General features: G+C 40.7%; 1 protein-coding gene across 1 annotated transcript; it reads left to right on the plus strand.

Annotated features, from left to right (window-relative positions):
* Nucleotides 1-6,337: 6,337 nt before the first annotated feature.
* Nucleotides 6,338-10,933, plus strand: LOC116355350 (zinc finger protein 501-like). The gene is made up of 2 exons (XM_031798751.1): nucleotides 6,338-6,896; nucleotides 9,807-10,933. Exons 1-2 carry the CDS (start codon nucleotides 6,623-6,625, stop codon nucleotides 10,931-10,933), a joined length of 1,401 nt encoding a protein of 466 aa, XP_031654611.1. The 5' UTR covers nucleotides 6,338-6,622.
* Nucleotides 10,934-11,298: the final 365 nt, after the last annotated feature.

The raw sequence follows: 11,298 nt of genomic DNA on the forward strand, positions 1-11,298 counted from the left end.
ATTTATACCAAATTGAACATGTTTCATTATTTATTTGAGGCTAAATGGATTTTTATTGATGTAGTATATTAAGTTAAAATAAGTGTTAATTCAGTATTGTTGTAATTGTCATTATTACAAATACAAATTATTATATATATATATATATATGTTTTTTTTTTAATCGGCCGATTAATCGGTATCGGGTTTTTTGGTCCTCCAATAATCGGTATCGGTATCGGTGTTGAAAAATCATAATCGTCGACCTCTAGTCTGGTTAGACTGTAAACTCTCCTTCCAGACTCACATCAAACATCTCCAATCCAAAGTTAAATCTAAAATTGGCTTCCTATTTCGCAACAAAGCATCCTTCACTCATGCTGCCAAACGTACCCTTGTAAAACTGACCATCCTACCGATCCTCGACTTTGGCGATGTCATTTACAAAATAGCCTCCAGCACCCTACTCAACAAATTGGATGCAGTCTATCACAGTGCCATCCGTTTTGTCACCAAAGCCCCATATACTACCCACCACTGCGACCTGTATGCTCTCGTTGGCTGGCCCTCACTTCATACTCGTCGCCAAACCCACTGGCTCCAGGTCATCTACAAGACCCTGCTAGGTAAAGTCCTGCCTTATCTCAGCTCGCTGGTCACCATTGCAGCACCCACCCGTAGCACTCGTTCCTGCAGGTATATCTCACTGGTCACCCCCAAAGCCAAATCCTCCTTTGGCCACCTCTCCTTCCAGTTCTCTGCTGCCAATGCCTGGAACGAACTACAAAAATCTCTCTCACTAGCTTTATGCACCAACTGTCAGAGCAGCTCACAGATCACTGCACCTGTTACATAGCCCATCTATAAATAGCCAAAACAACTACCTCATCCCCTACTGTATTTATCTTGCTCCTTTGCACCCCAGTATTTCTACTTTGCTCACTCATCTACTGCAAATCTACCATTCCGGTGTTTTAATTGCTATATTGTGTTTTCTTCGCCACAATGGCCTATTTATTTACCTCCCTTATCTCACCTCATTTGCTCACATTGTATATAGACTTTTTCTACTGTATTATTGACTGTATGTTTGTTTACTCCACGTGTAACTCTGTTGTTATATGTGTCGAACTGCTTTGCTTTATCTTGGCCAGGTCGCAGTTATGAGAACTGAGAACTTGTTCTCAACTTGCCTACCTGGTTAAATAAAAGTGAGGGGAAAATAAGTTAATTTAAAAAAAATCATACTATGGCCAATAAGCATACTGTATACTCAATGTACTTCACAAATAGTACAGTTAGTATGAGTATTCTAACATGAGGGATGGTACAGAACGGCATAGGCAAGATGGAGTAGATGGTTTAGAGTACAATATATATATGAGATGAGTAATGTAGGGTATGTAAACAAAGTGGCGTAGTTTAAATGCTGTATTACCCCACCAGAAACCAAAACATAAGCTCTTATAATGCCACTGTTTGTAAACAAGCACTGCAGAACCTCGGAATCTGGTTAAAACCTGTTAAGGATAGGGCTGATTGCTGCCCCCTTTGGGGTGATTGCGTGCCCATGGTAAACAGAAAACAAATCTGTCAAAAATTGCTAATATATGCAATTAAAAATTATTATTGAATAGAAAACACTCTAAAGCTTCTAAAACCGTTTAAATTATGTCTGTAAGTAAAGCAGAACTCTCAGGGCACTCATTCTCCCAAACTCTCTCTTGTCATCCAAAAAGTTGGCCCAACTTTGACGTCATCGCCCCCACCCTTCCCAAGCACCTACAGTCCTGGGAACAGTTCCTATGCCTTCAGCGCGGTGTCCGCTTTCAATGGGGCTTCTCATTGTGTGAATCGCGCGCTCACGAGATTAATGACGGGCCGAATCCTTTCGGTCACGCGAGAAAACAGGTTACTCTCATGCGCGTTCTGCTCCGGTGGTGTCTTTCTTCCAAGATTGATTAAACAATGCCTGTGTTTCTCTTCGTCCTGAGAATTGCTGTGAAGCTATATAGCATGCTAACGCTGTGTTCTGAACCAAGTTTGACAAGTTTAGTCGACATATAATATGTAATTTCGACGTTTTGGTGCGCACCAACTTTACTTTTTGGCTGCATTTCAACCGAAATATGTCGTGTTTGATAACCGAAAGACACAGACTTCAAAACTAAAGCTGTTTTTGGTAAGTATAAACCCTTCCAGGTCTTCTGATGGAAGAACAGCAAAGGTAAGGGAACATTTATGTGTTAAATTTGGGTTTATGTGGACTCCGAGATAGAGGAGCCAAAATGCTAATTCCTGAGCGCCGACTCACATTATAGCCTAGTGAACGAAATCTGTAAAGTTAAAAATAAATGTAACACAGCGATTGCATTTAGAAGAAGTGTATCTTTCTATATATATGTAGAACATGCATATTTAGTCAAAGTTTGTTGTGTATTCCATGTTAGCTGACGGCGTGTGCAGAAGCCATCGTCATTTCTCCGGACATTTGAGTAGCATTTTTTTAACATGGCGTCATTGTAAACAGAGATTTATGGATATTTATAGCATATTATTGAAAAAAACATAAATGTACTGTGTAACATGTTATATTACTGTCATCTGATGAAGATTTCAAAAGGTTAGTGAAATTATTTTTCTTTTAATCCTGCGTTTGGTGATTGCATATTTTGTTCAATTTGGCTATGGAAATTAGCTGTGTCTTCGGTGTGTCTTCGGTGGTGGTTTGACATAAATATGTGCTATGTTTTCGCCGTAAAACATTTTAGAAATCTGACTTGCTGGCTAGATAAACAAGTTGTTTATCTTTCATTTGAGCTATTGGACTTGTTAATGTGTGGAGGTTAAATATTTCTAAGAATATTTTTGCATTCCGTGCGCCACCGTTCCAGCTGACGGTGGGGGGGCTGGTCCCCAATTGGGAACCAACATCTTTGTCAGGTTAAAACTATCATTTTGACCTTATGGACAGCCAGTCCTTGTATTTACACTGTAGTAAATTCAGGGGGTAGCCCAGAGCTGGACTCAAACCTGGGTCCAGGAACTGTCAAGTCAACACCTTATAACTGTTATGCCAAGAAGTCTGAACTTCTTGATGGGGTAGCTAGGTGTAGGGTTACGGTTGCTACAATAGCTTTCTCTATGAATTTGAGAGTGGTTACATTTCTCTAGCCCCCATCCCTCAGCTGTTTACCAAACCAAGTCTCAGGGCTGACATTTTGTTGCAGTTTAAATCCTAGATAGCCCCTTTAAAAAACCCACACAATCAACCAACCAATCTGCAGTTGAAACCATAACAAAGCTGTCATTCCACCAGTGTTTTGGTAATAAGATGATGATGGGGCTGGAGAAATTTAACTACTTTCAAAATCATTGACAGACCTATGGATGGAAGGACTGACCATCCATGATATCAACATTATAGTTTTAACCATGTTGAGGCTATACAATGTTGGTTTACATTGTTTCTAAATATTGGAGTTAAAAAAATAAGCTTATTTTGGGTTCTGATGGGGTACAACAGTTGAACTAAGCTCATGAGGCATGTGTTATATTCTTCAAGAATCAATGGCTATAAATAATTGGTTCGGCTATTTTGTCTAGCAAGCTACCGAGGTGGCTGACTAGCTGTTGCTGCTGTTGAAAGAAGCGTTCCATCCACTAGATTATACGTCACACCAGCAGCATTGCCTTAAATTCCCACACCACCACCTGCTGACTGGAGTGGGTAACGCAGTTGAGTAAAATGTATATTTGATTTCAGACACGTTAAAGTGTAGGAAGCATGAGTTTTTACTCACCAGAGTAACAATACAGTGTGGTTAAAGCCTTAGTAACTGAGTTGTAGTCATGATGTAGTTACCTATAAGTACAAACAGTTATGTTTTTGCTGTATTACATATTTTGTGACTTATTTCTGGATATCTTCTAAACTACCCACAATGCACTATATCTCAACGTCATGTGGAGTATCTACTCTGTGATACCAAGTTTGTATGCTACCTTGGTATCTAGCTCAAGCTTGCTAACGTTAGCCACACCTCATGCTTTCATGCACTGTGGGATTGTGTTAGCACGGTAGAGCTTCTGGACTTCAGAACAGCGATTTGTCACCTCGAACTTGACAATTATTTTTTCTTTAACGAGTCTGATGCGAAGTATATACTGCTTTCAGGAGACCAGGCCCAAGTCCCTGTCATTCACCTGAAGAAAATGTGGAAACGAGCTGCCAGACGAGATAAATGCCTTTTATGCTCGCTATGAGGCAAGCAACTCTGAAGCATTATTGAGAGCACCAGCTGTTCCGGATGACTGTGTGATCACACTCGCCATAGCCGATGTGAGCAAGACCTTTAGACAGGTCAACATTCACAACGTTGCGGGGCCAGACAGATTACCAGGGCGTGTACCCAGAGCATGCGCGGACCAACTGGCAATTGTCTTCACTGACATTTTCAACCTCTCCCTGACAGAGGAGGTCAGAGACCTGGCAGTGTGGTGCCAGGACAACTACCTCTCCCTCAATGTAAGCAAGACAGAGGAGGTGATCGTGGACTACATGAAAAGGAGGGCCGAACAGGCCCCCATTAACATCGACGGGGCTGTTGTGGAGCTGGTTGAGAGTTCCTTGGTGTCCACATCAACAAACAATCATGGTCCAAACACACCAAGACAGTTCCTGCTCAGCATCCAACCGTAAGGCACTACAGTGGGTAGTGCGTACAGCAGAATACAACACTGGGGCCAAGCTTCCTGCCATCCAAGAATAGGCAGTGTCAGAGGAAGGCCCCAAAAATTGTCAAAGACTCCAGTCACCCAAGTCACAGACTCTTCTCTCTGCAAGCGGTACCAGAGCCCCAAGTCTAGGTCCAAAAGACTCCTTCACAGCTTCTCCCCCCAAGCTATAAGACTGCTGAACAAGTAGTCAAATGGCATCTGGACTATTTAGATTGACCGTCCCACCCCCTTTCTTTACGCTTCTGCTACTCGCTGTTTTATCAATGCAGAGTCACTTTACTCCTACCTACATGCACATATTATCTCAATTACCTCGACTAACCTGTACCCCTGCACTTTGACTCAGTACCGGTACCCCCTGTATATAGCCTCATTACTAACCTGTACGCCTGCACATTGACTCAGTACCTGTTGTTTTCAGTGAATGTGACAAAAACCATTTGATTTGATTTGATTGGTTTGGTATTGTGCTTGTTCGACAGTGCAGGTGACTGCCGACTGACTGATCTGATCCTTGCATCATAAATAACTACTCATTATTATTTATAACTCAGTCAGCCAGTCACCATTTACCCACGATGCAGCATGGATTTGATGCTCTCGAACACGGCCAGTGGTTTAGTAAATGACATAAAGGCAACGCTGAGCACGCTCTACGGGGTGTGGAACACCATCTATAATAATTTGGCTGTTCTAAATTCTGTGTTGCTCAAAGCCTTGAGTAATGAACCTATTTTTGACACAATTGGCTGGAAAGTCACCCTTTGCCTTGATGACAGCTTTGCACACTCTTGGCATAATCTCAACCAGCTTCATGTGGTAGTCACCTGGAATTCATTTCAATAAACAGGTGTGCCTAGTAAAATGTTAATTTGTGGAAATTCTTTCCTTCTTAATGTGTTTGAGCCAATCAGTTGTGTTGTGACAAGGTATGGGTGGCTCTCATGAGGACCGCAACAGGAAAGGAAGACCCAGAGTAACCTCTGCTGCAGAAGATACGTTCATTAGAGTTAACTGCACCTCGGATGGCAGCCCAAATAAATGCTTCACAGAGTTCAAGTAACAGACACATCTAAACATCAACTGTTCAGAGACTGGTTGAGTTGCTGCATGCAAAAACACTGTTTACAAAATCTTTGTTAAAGAACAAGAAGGCCTGCACACTGTTTATAAAAAAATGTGCTTTTCTTTCAAAAACAAAGACATTTCTAAGTGACCCCAAACTTTTGAATGGATGTATTGTTACACCATGTAGGAGCATTATAGACCTAGTCTGTTCATTATATACATCTACATAATGTATTGTTACACCATGTAGGAGCAGTATAGACCTAGTCTGTTCATTATATACATCTACATGATATATTGTTACACCATGTAGGAGCAGTATAGACCTTCAGTAGCTGGCTACTTATTAAGATGTTGTTTGACTTAATGAAACGGCCTTAAATGTACTGTAGTAAACATTGTTTTGTTCGCACTAATCAATCAACACAGTCAGGTCTTTGTATGTCTCAATATAATAGTATAATTTAATTAAATCCATTTAAATATCATCTTTGTCTGAAAATAAAATATGATCCTCAACTGCGTTTCCCCTCCAGTCAGCAGACGGCGATGTGCGTCTTTCAGGCGACGCTGCCAGCGTGACGTATGATCTAGTGGACGGTTCTTCAGAAACAGCTCGTCAACCACCGCGGTAGCTTTCTAGCCAACATAGCCGAAAGATTCAAGCTATTTATACGCTTTCGGTGTATATTAGCTACTGTGTTTTAGACACACTTCTGTCGTATCTTCTTGTTAACCTATTTAATATTACGTTATTTTTTATTAGCTATAGTAGCTGGCTGGTTAAGTTAGCACTAGCCTAGTTGCTAATGATAGCTAGCTAACATCCCCGACCATGAGCTCCCTAAACTTCTCCCCTCCTGTTAAAGAAGAGGGGGTCTGCTGGACGGAGAAAGAAGCTCTGGGGCTGAACATTGTCGTGAAAGAGGAGAAGGAAGAAGAGGATGTCACAGTAAAAAAAGAAGAGAAAGACGTTTCAGTTAAAGAAGAGGAAGACGCGTTCAGAGTGGAAGAAGAGGAGGATGCAGTTTTTGGAGTGAAGAAGGAAGGGGAGATTACTGTCACATTGAAAGACGAAGAGGTGGAGATAGGAGATCTGTTTGACACCAGTAAGTACCGCCTTAAATGTGTTTTTAATTTAGGATATTCGGAGTTGGCTCGTCAATACCTCTTCAACGGAGGGCCCTAGGATGATAACTGATATGTCTAGAATCAGAAGACGTAGACAACAAGCTTGTTTTCTCCGTTCCGTTTCCAAAAAGTGACTAAACATATATATTTGAGAAGGGTCTATCTGCTGACCGCAGACTGGGGGGCACGGCCTTTAGTGATTTTAATGTAGTGATGATTTACTACACACCGTGCCCCCCAATAGTGCCATGTGAGAGTTGGGTTGACTACACCAAAGATTATGGATATACTGACAAGATGTCTCTCTGCCCAAACAAGGGGTTGTCGTTGTCCACAAAGCGGCACTGAGGGTTCTCTAGCTCCCGCCTGCCCTTTCTTTGGATTGGTGGATACTTCTTGTTATCGTAATCTTTTTTTTATTTTTATATATATTCTATGAGGGTTGTTGACGTCAACCGCCTGTATTCAATGGAGAGAGATGCTAAGTTACTAGCATGAATATGCATAGCAATCTGAAGACAACTCCTATAGTGTTTTATTAGAACACACCGTTCTATACAGTCCACCTGGTAGAGATGAACACACTGTTCTATACAGTCCACCCGGTAGAGGTGGCTAGAGAGAGCTACTAGCATGAATATCCATAGCGATCTGGCGACAACTCCTATAGTGTTTTTATCAAAGTTGTTGGTATGTCACGTGTCCACATAACTTAAGCACCACGAAACTTCTGTTGTATCAAGTAAACTTCAAATAGCAAATAGCCGTTAATTTTGTTGTTGACCAAATTCGACTCTTTGATCATTGTTTCCTCTTGGATACAAACTACTGTAGCCTGCTGGCATAACCTAGAGAGTTACAACCTACTGTAACCTACTGGCATAACCTAGAGAGTTAGAACCTACTGTAACCTACTGGCATAACCTAGAGAGTTACAACCTACTGTAACCTACTGGCATAACCTAGAGAGTTAGAACCTACTGTAACCTACTGGCATAACCTAGAGAGTTACGACCTACTGTAGCCTACTGGCATAACCTAGAGAGTTACAACCTACTGTAACCTACTGGCATGACCTAGAGAGTTTCAAGCTACTGGCATGACCTGGAGAGATACAACCTACTGTAGCCTACTGGCATGACCTAGAGAGATACAATCTACCACTAATCTTTTTTCTCACTTTTATGGGGTTTTGTGATGGCATTAAGGGGTATTGTAATGTCAGATTGAGCACTTTTAAAAATGTCATCCATTTTAGAATAAGGCTGTAACGTAACAAAATGTGTAAAAAGGGAAGGGGTCTGAATGCATGTATGTTGTATGTTCTAGGGCTGTCCCAGATAAATAAATAAAAAGTAGATTTTTCTTTCTACCAATTGGTAGGTTGAAATGTAATGACATATATTTTTCCATATAGACACATGTGTGTTTAGTAAAATCAACTGTATGTGTTTAATCAAATCAACTGTTTGTGTTTTATCAAATTTATTTAAAAAAACTATGTGCAGAACTTGAACTGAACTGATGCTTCAAGCGTTTGATAAAATAATTAACACAAATGACTTGAAGAAGCCAGAGATCAATATAACCAGAAGAGAATAACCAACCGACCTGCTGCTGGCCTTCATAAATTGTGACGTTATGCTCCTGAAGTTTCCGGTAAAATCTGCAAACTTTTTTCCATTTGGAGTGCCAATTTATCTTACAATTTCTACCGATCTGCGTGCTACATTAGTTGTAGTCATAACGTGTGGATTTAATAGTACCTAGTTTCCCTCCTTCAGGGAACAGTAGTTATAGTCATAACGTTAAGCTTGTCATATGTGAAACTTAAATACTGGATCTTGCTGTTGGACATTTTTTTGTTTTCAGGTCTCTGAATTGCTCTCTAACTACGTAACATGTAGTGTCTCCTTACGCTGGAAGAACAGTTTTCATGGGCACAGAAATCCTAAATGATTTCAGTTTGCTAAATCCGAGAGTCACCTTAAGTTGATTCACAACACCCAAATCGACACTCATTAATGCTGTTATTCAATAATTACACATAATACTTAATACAGTAGCTGTTTAGTTACAGTCACATGTTCAACTATCATCAGTTGATCCATGAAATCATTTTCTGCATGCCAGTCAAATGACAAACATCACGACATGCAACAACAACCAAAGTGCTTCTTCATTCATTACTCTGGTAAAGACGGTTATGCCGTGCTCCACGTTGGATCCAACATCCCTAACAAATTGATGTTTATAATGTTATTGTCTGCTTGATTTATAGTAGGGTCGCGTTAGTCTGTCTGGACACAGAGATACTTAGCTCATAATGTGTAGAGAACTGTTCCGTGATGTATATGCTATTGTACAACACACAGAGCTATTTTTCTTTATTCAGGACATTTAGAATGACAACACATTACAGAGTAGCCTAGTGGGATTATTCACACAATTATCTGGTCATCAGTTTATGAAATGTCATGAGACATTTTAGTTTCCATGTTTCACCTGAAATATGAAATGATTTATAATCCAGGGAGGTGTTTCTGCACCCAAATTGCGTGTGCATCACCCTTGTTGCAATTTTAGAAAACACAGAAAGGGGCCTATATTGGAGACCAAAAGTTGCCAGGCACACTGCTTAGGATATCAACAACTTTTACTTATTTCTAGCCTACCATCATTGATGTTACTACTATTGTGAAAATATGACTAAATAGGACTATTGTTGCTCACTTGACTGTCTTAAGACAATTCTGAAGTAATTTTAACATTCATTACAGACGTCAATTGTTGTACAACATCATGGCTACGCTTTTGGCATCACCTTTAACGGTGGATTTCTGCTGTTGTGGGCCTTTAATCATCTGTCTGACTTGTTTTTCACACAGGAGAGAGACGTAACTATCGTGGATCCTCTGGGGAGCCTCAACATCATGATGCTAACGAGGCAGAGAAGGGTCTCTCCACTTCAGAACACCTCAAGAAACACCAGCAGAGACCCACAGATAGGAAATCTCACTGCTGCTCTGACTGTGGGAAACGTTGCAAATCTTCATCAGAACTTAAAATACACCAGCAAGTACACACAGGAGAGAAATCTCACCACTGTTTTGATTGTGGGAAGAGTTACTTAAGATCAGAATCACTAAAAGTACACCTGAGAATTCACACTGGAGAGAAACCTTATAGCTGTGATCAATGTGGGAAGAGTTTTACTCAGTCAAGCTGCCTGAAAACTCACCAGAGAATTCACACTGGAGAGAAACCTTATAGCTGTGATCAATGTGGGAAGAGTTTTACTCAGTCAAGCTGCCTGAAAACTCACCAGAGAATTCACACTGGAGAGAAACCTTATAGCTGTGATCAATGTGGGAAGAGTTTTACTCACTCAAGCTGTCTTATAGTACACCTGAGAGCACACACAGGAGAGAAACCTTACCACTGCTCTGACTGTGGAAAGAGTTTTGTTAGTTCAACAGATTTAAAATCCCACCTGAAAATACACACAGTAGACAAACCTTATAACTGTACTCAATGTGGGAAGAGTTTTAATCACTCAAGCTGGCTGATAGTACATCTGAGAGCACACACAGGAGTGAAACCTTATAGCTGTAATCAATGTGGGAAGAGTTTTGTTACATCTAGCCATCTGACTCTACACCAGAGAACACACACAGGAGAGAAATCCTATAGCTGTAGTCAATGTGGGAAGAGTTTTATTCAGTCAAGCAGCCTGATATCACACCAGAGAACACACACAGGAGAGAAACCTTATAGCTGTAATCAATGTGGGAAGAGTTTTACTCAGTCAAGCAGCCTAGTATCACACCAGAGAACACACACAGGAGAGAAACCTTATAGCTGTAATCAATGTGGGAAGAGTTTTACTCAGTCAAGCAGCCTAGTATCACACCAGAGAACACACACAGGAGAGAAACTTCATAGCTGTGATCAATGTGACAAGAGATACTCTGATAAAAGATCTCTGATCAAACATCAGAAAATACATACATGAAGGAGTTGTTTCCTGATATCAATGAAATAATGGCACAATGTAGAATGTTTTAACATTGTAGTAGGAGTATTTTAGATGTCACAATGTAGAATGTTGTAACATTGTAATAGGAGTATTTTGATGTCACAATGTAGAACCCTATTTATTTCTCCCCTGTTCTATGAGCCTCATCAGTGGAATTCTTTTTGTATTTTGCTGTGTTCATCTTTCCCTCGATCCTGACTAGTCTGCTAGTCCCTGCCACTGCAAAACTTCCCCGCTGCATGATGCTGCCACCCCCATGCTTCACAGTAGGGATGGTGCCAGGTTTCTTCCAGATGTGAATCTTGGCATTCAGGCCAAAGAGTTTAATCTTGGTTTCATCA

Source organism: Oncorhynchus kisutch, linkage group LG20, assembly GCF_002021735.2.
Source record: "Oncorhynchus kisutch isolate 150728-3 linkage group LG20, Okis_V2, whole genome shotgun sequence".
Classification (NCBI taxonomy): domain Eukaryota; kingdom Metazoa; phylum Chordata; class Actinopteri; order Salmoniformes; family Salmonidae; genus Oncorhynchus; species Oncorhynchus kisutch.

Bases quoted from the DNA above. Each gene is read 5' to 3' on its own strand.
- LOC116355350 (XM_031798751.1), top strand. From the start codon at position 6,623: ATGAGCTCCCTAAACTTCTCCCCTCCTGTTAAAGAAGAGGGGGTCTGC. The intron at 6,897-9,806 runs GTAAGTACCGCC...TTTTTCACACAG, and splicing joins AGGAGATCTGTTTGACACCA to GAGAGAGACGTAACTATCGT.